The sequence below is a fragment of the Berghia stephanieae genome, chromosome 2 (assembly GCF_034508935.2).
Source record: "Berghia stephanieae isolate SIO BIC M18660-M18661 chromosome 2, UCSD_Bste_1.3, whole genome shotgun sequence".
Taxonomy (NCBI): domain Eukaryota; kingdom Metazoa; phylum Mollusca; class Gastropoda; order Nudibranchia; family Aeolidiidae; genus Berghia; species Berghia stephanieae.
The window spans coordinates 119,207,802-119,225,301 of NC_088361.1; the positions used below are offsets into that span (position 1 = coordinate 119,207,802).

A 17,500-nucleotide genomic window follows, 5' to 3' on the forward strand; every position below is an offset into this window, starting at 1 on the left:
ACGTCTCCCGGTCGGTATACCGTTAACAAACCGTTAACCGTTGTTGATTGTTAAAGTCAACAATCAACAACGACAAACAACTCTAACCCATGTAACACACAGTCCTGACGATGGCCGTAAGGGCCTGAAACATCGGTGTAGACTGACTCCAATATCGTGGTAAATATTACAATAATATATATATATATATATATGTGTGTGTGTGTGTGTGTGTGTGTGTGTGTGCGTGCGTGTATGTGTATCGTCCTCTTCTTCTGTCTCAGCTTAGTAATTTTTATTTAATCTTTAAATAGTATTTTACATCAAGTCAATTGAATCAATTATTATTGCCAAGAAACTCTGCCAGTGGTGTCACAGTAAATGAGTAAATAGTGAACCTGACTCGGGGACAGCTTTTGCTTCTTGCGTTGGGTTTTTGCGAGATGTTTCAGCAGTGTTTATTATAATTTTTGGACCTTGTTTCTGAGTCCATCTAGAATATTATGAGTGAAGGTTTCTCCACGATCCAGTTGCTCAAGGGGTGTATATTTGGAGGGCGTATCGCAATTGGTCCATTGTGCCGTTTAAATTCTGAAACTGAATCTAAAAATAAACTAACGGGTCTTCCTTATATGTATTACGAAATTATCTTTACCATTTCACAATATTGCTGATATTGGCTTTGTAATCGGATGAAGTGTACCTCACTACTGAGTAATGTTTTATTTTTATTTATTTATTTATTTTTTTTATTTATTTTTTTTTTTTTTGGGGGGGGGGGGACTAGAATTCATGGGATTAGAACAAATAGACTTAGACCTTCAGAGAGAAACAAATCAGACAAAACATCATACTCGTATTATGGTGACCTACCATTGCCTATAAGCGTTTGTCATTATTACTTGCCGTGAATCTTTTTTTTTTTCCTTTCATCTTTTGTTTGTTTGTTTGTTAGTTTTTGGGGGGGGGTTTTAAAAAAAAACTTTTGTTCTGTTATTTTCTCTCTTTTCTCTCTGAGGAGGATTTTGTGCCCGATATTTTATCACTTTTGTCATTAAAAAAAAATTCAAGGCAACTTAAATTGATCTTTGTATTTAGTTATGTATTAATTAATTCATTTATCTATTTAATTAATTAATTCATTCATTCATTTTGTTTTGTTGTTTTGTTTGGGTTTTTTTAATTGATCCAGTGTGTAGCTGAATGAATCGTGAATAAAATGAAGACCTGTTATATAAGCACGGATTGTTTTCCTTCTTAGGAACTGCCAAGACAGCACACTATCAGTATTGATAAATTTGAACACGTCGTCGTATCATAATATGGGTTCAACTTACTATTGTCCTTTCGACTTCGATTCGGGTCACGATAATCAATCAATTATTACACATACTCCAACTTAGCAATTCTTTTCAAATTGGAAAGAATCAATCATGTTTCAGCGTAGAGGCGTCAGCAACGTTTTTGTGTGATACATTTTATTATTATGATATGGCAATGTCTACACTACACAGTCTACTGTCTACCCTTATCCTGTGACCACTCTGGCGTGTAAGAGATGTGCTGCTGCTGCTGAAATGAATCATGACGTAGAACATAGCACATAACAATGACACAGTCTATTTAGCACAATACACATATGAAGTAGTAGTTGACTTTAAGGATACTTCTTTCTGAAGACTTTATTGATTATTTTAAAATGTGTTCTTAAAGTAGCTTTTTTTTTTTTTTTAACACATCAACTTTTCATAATTGATTATGTTCTTACTGTGTTTTGGGTATCCTGTTTTCATTTTTCTTAAAACCTAGATTAAGGTTTGGCTGAAATATTCATTTACTTCCTGCTCTTTGTATCACTATGGATGTATTGTGAAAGTTGGTTTAAAATGTGTTTGTATTGCGGTATTCTAAAAGTATCTTGGCAAATCTGTTGGAATAATTCAAGATTCTGTTATTGGTTTACTCCTTATTACAAGTAAATAAATAACAGTAGTAGTAGTAGTCGTCGTCGTAGTAGTAGTGGTAGCAGTAGTAGTGGTAGTAGTAGCATAGTAGTAGTGGTAGTAGTAGCAGCAACAGTAGTGGGAAGGGGGGGGGGGGGGGGGATAAAGATAGTATAATGTGAAAGGAGGTACAGTCTCGAGTTCATGCCGTGAGGTGAAATTTCCTCCCCGCCTCCCCTCTTTTCACTTAATTAATTGCGCACCTTTTAGCTACTACATTATCTTATTCGTCTGTAGTGTTTCATTCATCCTGTTTTGTTGATAAATAGGAAACCCGAAACGTCCATTTTATCTGTTACCGTATATTAAATTGAAGCTTATATTCAATTTCATATTGTTATTTATTTCTTCGAGCTTCGAGCAGCAACATTTACATTACCCAGTATTCCTTATTACAAGTGATATTCAACCAGTTAACTCCGTTCTCTGTATGGCTGGACAGCTCAGTCGGTTGTGCTCGCTGCCCCCCCCCCCCCCCCCCCCTCTCTCTCTCTCTCTCTCTCTCTCTCTCTCTCTCTCTCTCTCTCTCTCTCTCTCTCTCTCGGCCAGCGGATGGTGTCGTGTCAATACCCCGTGATCTTTTTATTCTCTGTCTTCATCTGGCACTTCTCCATACCTCTTTTTTTTCTACTTTGGAAAGACGCGTATTTAAAAATTTGGCCAGAAAACCCGTCTTTCAAATATCGATCGATTTGAATGACCCTCATCTTGTGAATTTTCGGCACCCCATTTTTGGAAAGCTCTCCGCCAGAATAGCAGAAGTACTGACTCATTATCATCTTTCAAATCTAAATTGAAAACTCACCGTTTTGTCTCATAATTTCTATTTTGTAAATGAAGTTTTACCTACCATGTGTGTACAATCTATCGCTGAAATTGCTAGGGTTTTGTTTTTCATTATATTCCTTTATTGATTTTAAGAATATACAGCGCCTCGAGCCTGTTGAAACCGGGGTAAGGCGCTGTAAAATGCCATTATTATTATTATTATTATTATTATTATTATTATTATTATTATTATTATTATTATTATTATTATTATTATTGTTATTATCTGTTGGATACTGTACTAACAAAGGACATGGATGTCATTCATTCGTATCTTTGGGACCAATAGATAAGAGATTATGCGCTACATAAATGTTTGGATCACATAATATCATACTGCAGTAAACTGTTCTCGGGCGTGACGTGATTCGGGGATTTCGTACAGCCGATTATCTCCTTGTGGTGGAGAGAGTAGGATTATTATCACTTTTTTACCCAATACACGCAGTTTTTCTCATAATTTAGAAAGTTGATCCACCTCACTGCTTCTTAATAAGACAAGAGAATGTATGAAGCGTAGACTTCGTCGAGTTGTAGCAGCATAACCTCAAGACATATCTTTTAGCATGCCTTTATTTAGGAAGAAATTCAAATCCAAGAAGAAATCGATTGAGGTCACTCCATCGCCTTCACTGTTCCTTCCAGCAGGTAATCCCAGCCTCTCTTTCTGACATACATTCAATAACAATAATGTATTCGAGTAAATAGGTCACCTTTTTCATTGGGAATGAAATAATATAACGCTAGCGTAGTACTCCGTAGCCTCTGTGAAGTAGACTTCTTTGGGTTTTTTTGTGGAAGGTGAGGGGGGGGGGGGGGTCTTTTCAGTATGGTACATATCTACCATTTTGGGGGGTATAGTTTTGAAGCAGTAACTACTTGTGTATGTGTGTATGTGTGTGAGTGTGTGTGTGTGACAAAAACCATTGGATGTCAATCATTATGATTAATGGTTGTGGTTTTAATGGTTTTTAATATAAAAAGCAATATAACTTAAAGAACTGGTTACGATTGGAGGTCTATAAACTTACTACAGTTCTATTACTTATTTTTTATTTTTCTTTCTTTTCTGTTCTTTGTTGGGTTTTTTATACTCCGCAACCCTGCCAATGTTATATTGCCACTTTCTTGTTAAATATTGTTCCGAAATGTACTAACCGTTTCTATCAATCATATTATTGAATCAACCCCCCCCCCCCCCCTCTCTCTCTCTCTCTCTCTCTCTCTCTCTCTCTCTCTCTCTCTCTGCGTGTGTGTATGTGTCTGACTGTCTGCCCCCCCCCCCTCTCTCTCTCTGTTTGTCTTTCTCCCCCGCCCCCTTCTCTATCCCTCTCTTGCTGCGTGAAGTTCACGGCTCCTGTTATGCTATCTAAGTAAACTCAAACGTTTTAATATGTAGCCATCCTTTGATCTTAACTAAAAATCCATTTGTTTGTTCTTCTGACATATGTTTGCAGCGTTCAGCGATCCAGAACCGAACGCCAACTTCGCAGAGGCGGCCCCTATCCCCAGATCTCCGGACGATTTGTCGTTCTCCTCCCTCTCCTTGGACACTCCAGGGACACCGCCTACACCCACATCAACCTTCCTCAGTGGCAGCTCAACTAATGCCCGACCTCAGCATCTCACAGGAGGGCCCGCAATCCGACACCACGCGGGCGTCTCTATGTCACCCATGCCTTTGCATACCCTTCAAGGCCGCAACATACGCATCATCGGCGAGGAGAGGCGAGTGGCCGCTAGGCTGGAGAGCGAATACTGCAATTCCCTGGTCTTTTCCAGTCGACCCATGAAATTTGGGGAGACCTTTGTCATACAGGTAAGAGGGGGACTGTTTTCCTTTTCCCTTTTTTCCCCCTCGTTATTTAGATGTATTTTTCCAAATGTGTATATTTATCGATTGGCTGATTTATTTGTGTTTATTTATAAACGTGTTTGTGTGTGGATGTATTCATTCATATATTTATATATTAATTTTTGTGAATATATTTATTTATTTATGTCCTCACTTTTTAAAAAAAATTTACTTTTTCGTAGTATTTTAAGTTTTATTTAGTCAGTATTATATCATTTTTCCCCTATTTTATTTTATTTGATGCTTCTCTCTTTCTTTATTAAAAAATATTGTCAGTCAGTTAACATGGTGCAAAGACCACTCAAAGACCCAAATGAAATTTAATAATGAGTTCCTATCTTTGAATATTATATAATCCCATTGTATTAGTACAATGGCTCAACATCTTTTTTTCTGTTTTGCCTGGAAATATTTGATTGCGTTTATGGTTTTGCACTAGTTTTTGTGTGAAATATATATATATATATATATATATTATATATATATATATTATATATATATATATATATATATATATATATATATATATATATGTGACATATGTGACACATATTTATTTATATATATATATGTTTGTGTGTGTGTGTGTGTTTATTTGTGTGTTTATCCGTGCGTGCATGCATTAATAAAAAGCGCATGAAACAGAACTTTGTACTGATGAAGCTCTATAATAATAATAATAATACTTTTATCATCAAGCATCATTACCATCATTAATTATATTGACAGGTTTTAAAAGTTAACCGGTCATTCGTTGGAGGTCTGGGTTTTGGTCTGACTGCCTGCAACCCGTCAGAGGTGGAACCATCCGCCCTACCAGATGATTCAGATTACCTATTGGACCGTCTGGAGTATTGGGTAGTCAATAAAGATGTCTGCTCGGCCCCAGAAGTGGGTGATGAGCTCAGCTTTTTCCTCACTTCTGAAGGTATGTCACATAAATATAATGTAAACTTATAAGATTGAAAATGTGAGGAAAAAGAAAATATTTTCTTGCTGCAACTCAATATTTTTCTTCTGCTCGTTTTTGTCTGCTGCATAGCTTGGATCTTTCATAGAGAAAGAGACAGTCAAATGTTTTAGTAAAATATATGTATATTTTTTTAATCTTGTAATCGTAAGCCATCTTTTTACAACTTTCTTAATCAATCGTTGAGCTGTGATGTTTATATGTATGTAAATTGTCTGTGACTACATAAATTAAAAAGGGAGCACAATCGCATTAATCCTTATAGTCCTTACAGTTTTATATTTAATGCCTGTAACAGGTGTATTAGATGTAGGTTATGTAGGTTGATGTATTATACAAGACAAGTTGGTAGATTGGGAGTATGAGAAGGTACCAGAAGGGGGGGGGGGGGGTAACAATGGCTGATTGTATTCAATAGGATGTAGGTTAGGTAACAATAACAGGTTGTTGTGATGAGGTGAGATAATCGTAGACATTACATGAGTGTACCCATTTCAGTGGGAGATCTTGTGCTTATGTCTGTTTGAGACTTTTTGACTGTCTCACATTAAACTGGAAGGTATTGTTTTTTTCTATTTGAATCCTCTCCTTTTCAATCTATTTATTTGTCCTTTTTTTTATTACTTCTGTTTAGATTTTCTCGATGTTTTTTTTTCTATTTGAATACGCTTCTTTTCAATCTAGAATTACTTCTGTTTAGATTTTTCTCTAGCGCTGATATGACCTTAATATGTTGCAAGCACTGTAAAACCCTTAAAAAAGAAACAGAATTAGAGTTTTTGACTCAAGAATGCCACAACTGTTATTCTAACTACATTATTAAGAACAAGAGACAGAAAGGGAGGAAGAAGTAAACCAGTGAAAATAAATCAACTTATTTAAAACATCCATTAATTCAGAGATCAAGTGAAATGGAGATGATGAATCCTGAACTCTATCCTTACCAGCTATTTTCACAATTATACCCGAAACTTCATACTCACCCAACACAAAGATAGATTTTTCAAACAGATAGTAACGAGTAGGACCTATATTCTATATTCTGTTCAGAAAAAATTAGCTCTGCAACAAAGTGTCAAGTTTTTATAGCTTAACTAAAACAAAAGAAACCAGAATAAGAAAATTGTTGGATGCATTGTAACGAATGTGACGATTTTCCCATGGGTGGTAAGGAGAGGGTTAATATATTTGCTTTGTATTGACTATTATATTTTGGGCTTTGGTGGTTTAGCTGTATGACACTTGGCTTGTTATCTAGATTGTTAGTTTTTAAAGAATACACTATGTGCCATGTGGTAAACAGTGCACATTCCGGTAGTATCTGTCCCAGGGTTTGGGCAGCTCAAGGGTGAAAAGACTCTTTACTCACATTCTTTCACCATACCAGGTATCTTGGTCGTAACAATGTTGTCTCTGTCGAAAAATATAATACCACTTGTTTACATCCGTCATATTGTGTTGTTGTTGACTTTGGAAGACATGATCTTGGATCCTGCCATGGTAGAGGCAGAGGAGCTATCCTTTTATCACCTCTACCACTGACTAGTCGTGTGTGTTGTGGCGCTCAGTTCTCTCTTTGAGAGGGATTAACAGTTGCACGACGTGAACAATTGCTACCAAAAAAAAAGGGAAAGCATAAGTAGCCTCAAGGAACAACTACTGGGAAAACTCTCTAACACCAAATGGGATGCGGGCCCAAAAGCTCTAAAGACAACAGCACCATTACCTTTCTGCTACTCCTCAGCTGATTATTGCTCTCCTGTTTGGTCAAGATCAAGTCTTGCCAAACCTGTTGACCCTGGACTTAATAATACTTGCCGTATAATAACAGGGACACTGAAACCAACACCCTTACCAGCAGTTTATAGGCTTGCAGGAATAGCACCAACAAATATCAGGAGGGGCACACACACAAAAATACAAGCAAGAAAATGGCACCAGACACCCTCTCTATGACCATACTGTCCCAATCAAAAGACTAAAATCAAGGAATAATTTTATGTTACCTGAGTCTAAGAGTATTCATCCCGACCATGCAGCCACATATAGTCTATATCCAAAGAGAATGGGACAGCTACAATAATGACGCCATCCACGGCCCGACGGAAAACTTCCCACATGGAACAAAACTATCCAGAAGAGAATGGATGACACTCAACCGGACAAGAACTAAAATGGAGAAGACCGGGCAGAACATGTTAAAGTGGAGACTTTCGACGGACAGTCAGTGTTCTCGTGGACACCCAATACAGTCATGGAGCTTTTTCTCTTGGAATGTAACTTGGGTTTGACATGCACTGACACTGACTTAAGAACCAGCAGTCCAGAGGCTATGAAATGGATCCGGCACTGGTGTGAATCTATATGATGATGTTGACTTTGGACTATTTGGAAATCACTTTGGGCAAATAAAATGGAAAATGCTACATATTTTTTTAATAACAATTCACATTTCTTTATTGTTGGTGTCTTTTCCAGGTGAAGTGAGGTACTCAAGGAATGGCCAGAACCAGGTGACATTGATGCACGTGGATAGGACACTTCCCCTCTGGGCGTTCTTTGATATTTATGGAAACGTACAGAGAATAAAAATTCTTGGTAAGTTTTCTCTATTGATGATTCCAAATAAAGTACAAACTGTTTTCTTTTCAGTTCAAATCAGTCTCCTCCTCAAAGAGCAATTTGTGGCAATCTTGAATATTTCACATTTTCTATAGTGGCTCAATTTTTTTTATAAATTAGCTGCTTAATTTGCTGAGAATATACTCCCTGGAGGCCAGGAGTTCCTTTAATTTAATGGGGTGTTTTTTATAATGTATCAAAGAAAAAGGAAAGAAGTAACTAGACGAGATCAAATCACTTTTTTCGTCAAAAATTGAAATTCACATCTCTAGGGGCATTATTTTAACTGGGAATAAACTTTGTGATTTTCCCTCTCACCAACACTTTTTGAGAGGTAATTCTTTCTTCATAGTTATAAATGACTATTATGTTATATCTTACAGGTGAAGTTTTTAAAAGGTTTGAACAATACCTAAAGTTTGTCATTAGTTTTTATGTAGATTGATAAGAAAATTAAATGGTTTATGTCGGAATATTGAAGCTTGTAATGAACAGTGTCTAAAGATGACTTACGTACACATTTTGCAAATTATTAAAAAATATATCTTTTAAAAAATGTTCACCATTTTATTAGTGTAAAATACGGCTTTATTGGCTTCTAGTGAAGTGTTGATCTTTACACAATCCATACAGTATCAGACTGTTGATACCCTATTTTTTTTTTTTTCATTTCTATTTCAACTTTACTTCAGTACCTTGCATTTAATGAGACTTCAGATTTAATGAAAACTGAGCCTCAGTCAAATGAAATTTATTGTAATAACAACTTTGTGAAATTTGAAGAAAAACCCTTTATTTTATACGTAGTAGAATATCTACTAAATGTGCTCAAAGAAGAGCTGTGCCTGGAATTGGTTTACAAGGGTCTTGCAAGCAATGGCTCTTTTTTTTTTTTTTTTTTTGGGGGGGGGGGGGGGGGGGAGGGTCTTGTGGATTTCGGACAGTTTGATTTGATTTGCTGCCATGGCACAAACAAGACCAAACTGTCTTGTTTTGTGTGAGCATGCAAACAAACCGCTTGCCAGTCAGAAAAAAAGGAAACAACAAATCCGTGTTTTTTGGGCTTTTTTTTTTTAAACAACCAAAAAACCCGACAATTTAACCTTTCAAAGGCGAAATTCAATCTTACTTGGACTAAACAGAAAATATTACTGTTTTCACCAAAGGACAAGTAGTGGCAATGCACTTATAGTTTAATTGAAGCTCGAGTTGCAATATTCTAGTACTGCTCTCATTGTGGAGTCAGTTTAATCTATATTAAAAATACTATAAAAGGAAACTATTATTTGAAAACAAAAAATTAGCATCACTGCTACCTACAACTTCTCTGTCATCTGTACTATTTACTACGTCATCAGACAAACCCATCGCTTCTTTCATCTTCTCCCATGCCCCTCCCCTGCTCATTATCTAAGATGTCTTAAATCCATCTCTCATTAAAACGAAAACTTCCTGCTTGGTTCAGTAAATTGTATCTCTCTAGTTCAGTTCAAAACCAGGACATCAGGAAATGGGTGTCTAATGCGAAATGATTCATGTGCCGTTAAATTGAACAGACTCATATGTGTTACAAGAATGGTTAGTATGATAGTTGGAGTACTACTCTTAAATAATAGTTTTAAACTTTAAGCAAAGCTACTAGCAGTTTATAGGCTTTATTTTATTGTTTACCATTGGATGTGAATTGGTTTGAAAGTGATACAGCCAGTTCGATTCACTGTTTTGCAGCAAGGGTATCGCGGACACTGATCGGTTCCGATGTCCTGTTACAACTCTAACCAGGGGTCCAAAGCCAATAGCAACACTTAATGTGTATTATGAGCACAATTATAATTTTTTTTTACGGAGACAACAGTGTTACCAGGCAGGTTCTCATTCTACACCTGAGTGTGGTGAAAGAATGATAAAATACCTTTTCTAGGGAATCAACTTTATGCTGCAAAGATTGGGACTGAAATCAGTAGCTGCCACTCTGAAGGCGAGTGCCATACCACAAATCTACACTAAAAGAGTAACATGAGCTTTTCTATAGTGCATTATCCACTAGAAGTGCTTGGAAAGGGGTCCCGAGCCAACAGAAACACCTAACTTATAGTTATTGGACAAGTCATGATGCCGGTAGGAATTATCACAATATTTTTGTTTCAACAGAGACAGCCCTATTCATTTCATATCTGGGTATGGAGAGGAAAGAGATGAGTATAGAGCCTTTTCCAAGAACTCAAATTTGCACTTTCCATAGCAGGACTCAAACGCAGGATCTACAGGTCATAAACCGAGTGTCATGCCATCAGATATTAAAGATGCATTTAGTACTTAAAATGTGTATGTGCCCTATTTCTGCATGTGTGCCCTGTCAGTGCTGAGCTATGATTTTCAATTTTTACATGTCAGTGTCAATTATTATGCCTTTTACTTTCTCCTTTTGGTATCCCCAGGCTGTACAATGGCTCCAATCCAATACCATCATCTCCGACCATCCAACAGCATCACACGTAATGCTGAAGTCGACAGTGCTGGTGGTGACAGCGCTGTGTTGAGTGTTGCCATGCCTGCCAGTTTGCCTCCCCAGTTTCTCAGTCTCAGGAGCAACAGCGAATCAGACAGCCATCAAACACCTCTGAAGGAGGCATGCATACCAGTCCAGACTTCCTCCTTACCTCCAACCCCTTCAGGCGCATTAGATAGTCAGGTTGAAGAATGTCATGTCTGCTATGAGGCGCAAGTTAATTGTGTAATTTATAAGTGTGGTCATATGTGTCTTTGTTACGCATGTGCTGTCCAGATTAAACAACTTAAAGGGCAGTGTCCCATATGTCGAAATCACATTGAAGATATCATCAAAGTCTTCAAGTCATAGCACGAGTGAAGAAAACAAAGGACAAGAATTTATTTTTTTTAACCATCATTTTAAAACCCTTTTTTTTCCTTTTTTTTTTTGCAATACCGTGTTATCTAAGTTAATGTCGGACAGCTATTCGGGGGGGATGCATGTGGAAATTACCTTTTTGCAATTTTCGCTCATACTTTTTAGGCCTTTCCTTGCAGATGCATCATTTAAATTTTTCTTGAGAGAAAGAGACAGCATCAAACTGTTTTATCAATGGATTTTGAAAAGGGGAAAGGTGCTCAAACTTAGAAAAATTTAAGTATCTTAAACTCATTTAACATGTTGTAAAGAAAAGTTTAATGTTGGACCCCATATATCAGAGGACATTGAAGCGTTTTTCAATCCTTCAATGAAAATTTTTGATTTGTTAGTTTCCAGAACTGACATAAGAGCTTGCTGTATTCAACAAATGGGATGTAACTCTTGACCTCATTTGTCTTTCGATCTGTCTATATTTCTCAATCTTCCTTGATGCTTGAGTTGCATCACTGGGATGTAATGCATCCCTGGCAAAAATCAAGAAAAACAGAGGTAATTGGGGAAAGCATGATTGGGAGAAATTTAGTCTCACTAATAAGGGAGTAATAGTCTATAGCTGTGGACTAGATTTTTGCTCAAATGATTTTTTTGTTGTTGTTTCTGTCTCGTTTTTTGGGTTTTTTTGTTTGTTTTTATTTAAATTTTTGGGGGGTTTTTTGAGGGGTTTTTTTTTGGGAGGGGGGTGTGTTTTGGTTTTGTTTGGGGTATTTTCTTCTACATAATGAATATTATGACCCAATACCAAAAAAAAAAAGAGAGAGAAAAAAAATCCCACGTGACACATTCTTGTATTGCAGTCTGATACTGCCATAGTTGACATTCCTGACACTGGACTATTTCCCCATCTCCAGTTGACAGTTATTACACCAATCTATTCTTATTTGATTAGTCTTGAGGATCATTGTAACAAGTTTTTTTTGTGCTGTGTATGTGATTATCGACGTCATCAAAAATTGCTGTTATTAATTATCGTCATCCTTTGTCTTTTGACAGCCTGTGACAGTCTTTGTTTTTAAAAAAAATCTTTCTTCGATTTCTGTCTTCCCGTCTTTTTTTTTGTAAGTCTTTCATTTTCAAGTTGAAATTATTAAACTGTTTTAAATGATATCTCTTATTTTGTGCGATACATTTGTAATATTGTAAGTATGCTATTCAAATTGTAAATTTTGCAAATGATGAAAAATTATATCTTGTACATAAATTTTATATTTCATTGGATTTGTCAATGCCTTTACAAGCTTATGATAGTTCTTTAGTACAAGCAGTTAAGTGCACAAAAGTTGAAGTGAAATAAAGTAAATTCCATCAAATTCACTCTAAGGAGATTGTTTTATGTTTTTTTAGTTCATAAGACAATGTGTCATACAAAAGGGTTTTATTTACCCATTGAGGTTAATTGTTTTCTTTCAAGGAATTTTAGCAGATAACATGGCTGTAGATAAATTAAAGATATTCATTTGCCTTGTATTCAAAATACAGTTTGTGACTATGATTGTTTCAAAAGCTTTTTATGAAATGTTAATTTTGCATTATATGTGATAACTCTTCTGATATCTTTTTTATTTTTTTTTTCACCATTTGTGAAGGACCAGGAAAATGTGCGTGGAAGTAAAAGCTTATCACGCACTGGCACTTATTTATTTTAATTATTATACGATCATGGAAATTAAGATAGATTGAGAGTCATCAACATTCGCAATTTATCCGTTATTGAAGTCGGTTGGTGTGCGCAAATGTACCTGGCAACCCTTCTCTGTAGCTTTAACTGAAAACATTAAAAATATGGAGTGGATAAATCACAAAATTAAAAGGCATATTTCACACATGTACTTAATTTGATAGTTATACTATCATGGAAATTAGGATAGCCCAATATGCATCTAGTAAAATAATAAAAACGTTGGTGTTGCATATAACTTCAGAGTTTTTGCGCCGAGCAGCATTGTACTCTCTGTAAATGTTTGTACTGAGATAAAATAGTTTTTCCTGGACTATATTTTTGTATGAGTTTCTGTTGTTTTGTTTTTTTCTTTTTGTTTTTTGTTTTGTTTTTGTGTGTGTGTGTGTTTTATTTGTTTGCCGAAAGCGAAGCAAGATGACAGTGACCATCCTCCATGTAGTACATTGTAGGACAAAACTATCGAGGTCACTTGCTAGTTGGATGGACTGAGAATGTTTGTCTACAAAGGGCGGTATAAAATCCTGGGTTGGGAATCACAGTATGTCATTGGAGTATGGCCACTGTTATCATGCATTTTTATTTTTATGAGGGATGTTTTTTTTTTTTTCTTGTAAATCATCTCTTGGTTGTGTCTTATGTCAGTATATGATTGATATTATGTATGAATCAGATCTTGTATGTGTAATGTTATTTACATGTATTAGATATTGTTAGTCAAATTACATACATAGTTTCATTTTCGGAAAGGTCCAGGTGAGGCCATGATTTTTGTCTCAGACAAGATAAAGAAGTACACTTCTTCTAGCAACTACTACTGTTCCCCCTTTTATCAATGCCTGTCATCTTACTTTTCCTGGCACTTAAATGACCCATGTGTGTTGCAAGTGCTGTTAAACAGGTCAAAACGAACAAGTTAGTCCGAGGCAAATCTTTTGAGCAATCAACTCTCAAAATTGGTCCAGTAATAAAGTCTGTAAGTGCGAGCAAAGATTTGCCAGTTGTTTTTTTTTCTCAACAGTCAGTCATTAATAATGGTTTGTTGACAGAGGATGTGTTGCAATTGCCATATTTAAGTACCTTTAACACCCCAAGGGGGAAGTAACTCTCTTTGTGGGCTGTTGAGAGTTCCTAGATAGATTTGTCTCTTTTTCATTTTAAATCAAAGATATGTTTTTACTATTACACCCAACCACAGTTTTGCTAAATCACTGTTTTTCATGCATTTGGGGGGGGGGGGGGGGGGGGGGTTAGAGCATAGTAAAGGTACTAATACTATCGGAAATAACTTTACAGCCTCTGAATTGCGGGGGGGGGGGGGGGGGGGGGGGAGTACTTCCTTGATTTTTAAACAGATTTTAAAAACATTTTCATAAGTATTCAGACAATAAAAGCATTTCACGCAAAATCTGTTGATTTGCAATGGATTTCATTGTCATATTTGTGTGTAAGCACCAAATGACATAAAATGAAGTGTAAAAGGTTTGTGAGTTGGGTGTGATAGTAAAAAATATCAAATCAACTAACTCAGTAAGACTGGATATAACTCTTGACGCCTGTATTAAAACATTTTAAAGACAAAAAAAAACTTGATATTACTTTCCTGATTGTGAAAGTGGGTATCCAATTTTAAAAGTTGTTGATGTAATGCAATAGCAGTGTGTGATACTTCTGTCAGTCTTTGTAGGACTTAAAGATGGTTTCAGATTAGTTATAAGAATATACTTCTGTGACAATCGTTGTGTGACTAGAAGATGGTTTCAAATTAATTACAAGAATATACTCTTGAAACAATCTTTGTAGGACTTAAAGATGGTTTCAGATTAGTTATAAGAATATATTGCTCACTATTCTTTCATCTCCCTTTTATTGGTACTCAAATGACCCAATTGAGTTGCAAGTCAAGCGCCATAAACTTCTTAAACCAAAACAATCAAAACCAAACCCCTTACTTGTGAGTCAAGTCAATAATGAATTTTAGCCATAAGAAACATGAGAAACGCTCTTCAACTTAATTTACATAAATCAGTACTTTAGATAGCTTGAGAATGGAAGTATATTTGAATTTAGAAACAGATCCATCAAACAAAGCTATTTTTACCAATTTTCTACCAATACTTTTAGTTAGAAAATCCGAGTCTGCTTGATAAAATCTCTATATACCAATTTTACCTTAGGAATAAGACGACTCCCATCTTTTCAGAAAGTTTTAAATATTTGTTTAAATCTAAAAAAAATGTTTACAACACCCACATTCATAATCAGTCACGTATTACAATAACTAAAATACGTTTTTGGCCAGAAAAAAAAACTAAATTTCACATAATTTCAACAAAATTAGATCACTCCCAACTTCTCAGAAAATTTTAAATCTTCTATATTCTAAAGAAACATTCTTATTAAAAAAATTTCTGGCAAATAGAAGGTCATCTCATCCAATCGATATATGAAGTATAAGATTTTTGGGCCCAAAATGAATAAGGGTGTTTTATCATTTTATAAGAGTAGGTTTGTATTTTGTTCAATTGAGTTAGTTGATTCATTTGTCGGATGATGGGAACAACAAAATGGTTGTTCTTATTAATAGTGGTAAATGATTTCTAATCTCTTTTCATGAATGCAATTTCTCACTTAACAAAAAACAACTGACCAGACTCTGTTTGAACATTTATCAAAATAGAGATAGAGAACAGTATTTTTATCATCATCATCATCTGGGTGGTGTTCCTGACCTCCCATAGTGGGCAGGGAGGTATTTACTATGTCTTCTATCCCCTATATCTGTTTTCCAACTTGCTTTCTGTCTTTGTCTTGGAATGAGATCTTGATTTTGTCCTGGCCCTGGCTGGATACCCTGGCTGAGAGGGAAACAGTCAAATGTATCTTTAGTTTTGGGAGATGATATTTTTTTCCTTGTAAATCATCTCTCTGTTATGCATTGTATTATGTGTTGTTTACATGTTATATATGATTTGTAAACATTTGAGTGTGTTCCTCTTAGTGGGGATGAGACATTTAGGTGATCTCAAACTAAGTACTTTGATAGTGTGCTCTTGGAATCTACATCTGTTTCCTATTTGATGCAATTACCCTTTGTCTTACCTTTTCTTGGATTCTTTAAATGTAATTCTATAACTTATTACTATCCCAATTTCTTCCTTTATAACTGGCGCTGATATGACCTTAATGTGTTGCAAGTGCTATAAAACCCTTAAAAACAAACATCATCACCATCATTATCTTTATCGTCATCATAATCATCTTCATCATAATCATCACTGTTTCATCTTCATTGTCATCATCGTTATCAAGATTATTGTCACCATACCATGTTTTGTTATCTTTTGTATTATAAAATATACTATAATGTTTATGAATAAATGTAATTTGGAAATTGGAATTCTTCGAAATTGTATTTCTGATATCATTTCAAATAACAAGCGGTGTGTATGTGTGTGTGTGTGTGTGTGTGTGTGTGTGTGTGTGTGGGGGGGGGGGGGGGGGGAACTAATGTAAGGTTTCATTTATCTTCCTATATCTGTTGTCCCTGATGGGGGCCCTCGACCTTCCTTTGTGGGTAGGAAGACTAATTATTGCTTCTGATGGGTTATATACCCCAAAGGGCGAGGAAACGTTGACACCCCATGGTTGGTGGACTTTTCATTGGTCCAAAGCCTTATTATCTCCCCTATATGATATACCTGTCCTTTCCATTTGGTTTTGTGTCTCTGTTATGAAATGCTGGGTGGGGTTCCTGACCTCCCATAGTGGGCAGTGAGGTACTTACTGTGTCTTCTATCCCCCTATATCTGTTTTCCAACTAGCTTTCTGTCTTTGTCTTGTATTGAGATTGCTTGGTTTTGTCCTGGCCCTGACCGAATACCCTTGGTGAGAGGGAAACAGTCAGATTTATAGTTAGTTTTGGGAGATGATATTTTTTACCTTGTAAATCATCTCTCTGTTATGCAATGTAATATGTTTTGTTAACATATTGTATATGATTTGTAAACATTTGAGTGTATTCCTCTTAGTGGGGGCCTGTGCTTGTGACTGGATAAGACTTTTAGGTGATCTCAAACTAAGTACTTCGATAGTGTGCTCTTGGAATCTACATCTACATCCCTATTTGATCCAATTTTCCTTCGTCTTACTTTTTCTTGGGTGCTTTAATTGTAATTCTAGAACTTATTACTATCCCATTTTCTTCCTTTTTACTGGCGCTGATATGACCTTAATGTGTTGCAGGCGCCGTAAAACCTTTAAAAACAACAATGGAAGAAAGAAGGCAATATAAATCAGATGTAGAAAAACATAAAACCTTAACAAAGAAAATAAAGAAAAAATGTAATGAAGCAAAAGAGAAACGGATAAATGATCAGTGTCTAGAAATAGAAATAAAACAAAACAGTAATAGCAAATTTATACATGAAAAGATAAAAGAAGTCAGTGGCAAAAGAGTATGTTCAAGCACAGGATGCATAAAAGCTAAAGATGGCAATGTTTTGATGGATAGAACAGATGTGTTGAATAGATGGTCAGAGTATATAGAGGAACTTTTTTATGATGAAAGAGAAAAACTAACAATAAACAAAGAGATAGACGGGCCACCAATTTTAAAAGAAGAAGTAGAAGCAGC

The 17,500-nt window shown here is 35.8% G+C and overlaps 1 protein-coding gene across 1 annotated transcript in view; it reads left to right on the forward strand.

Annotated features, from left to right (window-relative positions):
* The window catches only part of LOC144966416 (uncharacterized), a 42,961-nt gene extending 29,971 nt beyond the window's left edge, over positions 1–12,990 (forward strand). Inside the window, exons 5-8 of the mRNA XM_078902839.1 lie at positions 4,268–4,629; positions 5,395–5,593; positions 8,114–8,233; positions 10,696–12,990. Of these exons, the coding sequence (XP_078758965.1) occupies positions 4,268–4,629; positions 5,395–5,593; positions 8,114–8,233; positions 10,696–11,117 (1,103 nt within the window). The 3' untranslated portion in view covers positions 11,118–12,990. The remainder of the gene's footprint in view (positions 1–4,267; positions 4,630–5,394; positions 5,594–8,113; positions 8,234–10,695) is intronic.
* Positions 12,991–17,500: the final 4,510 nt, after the last annotated feature.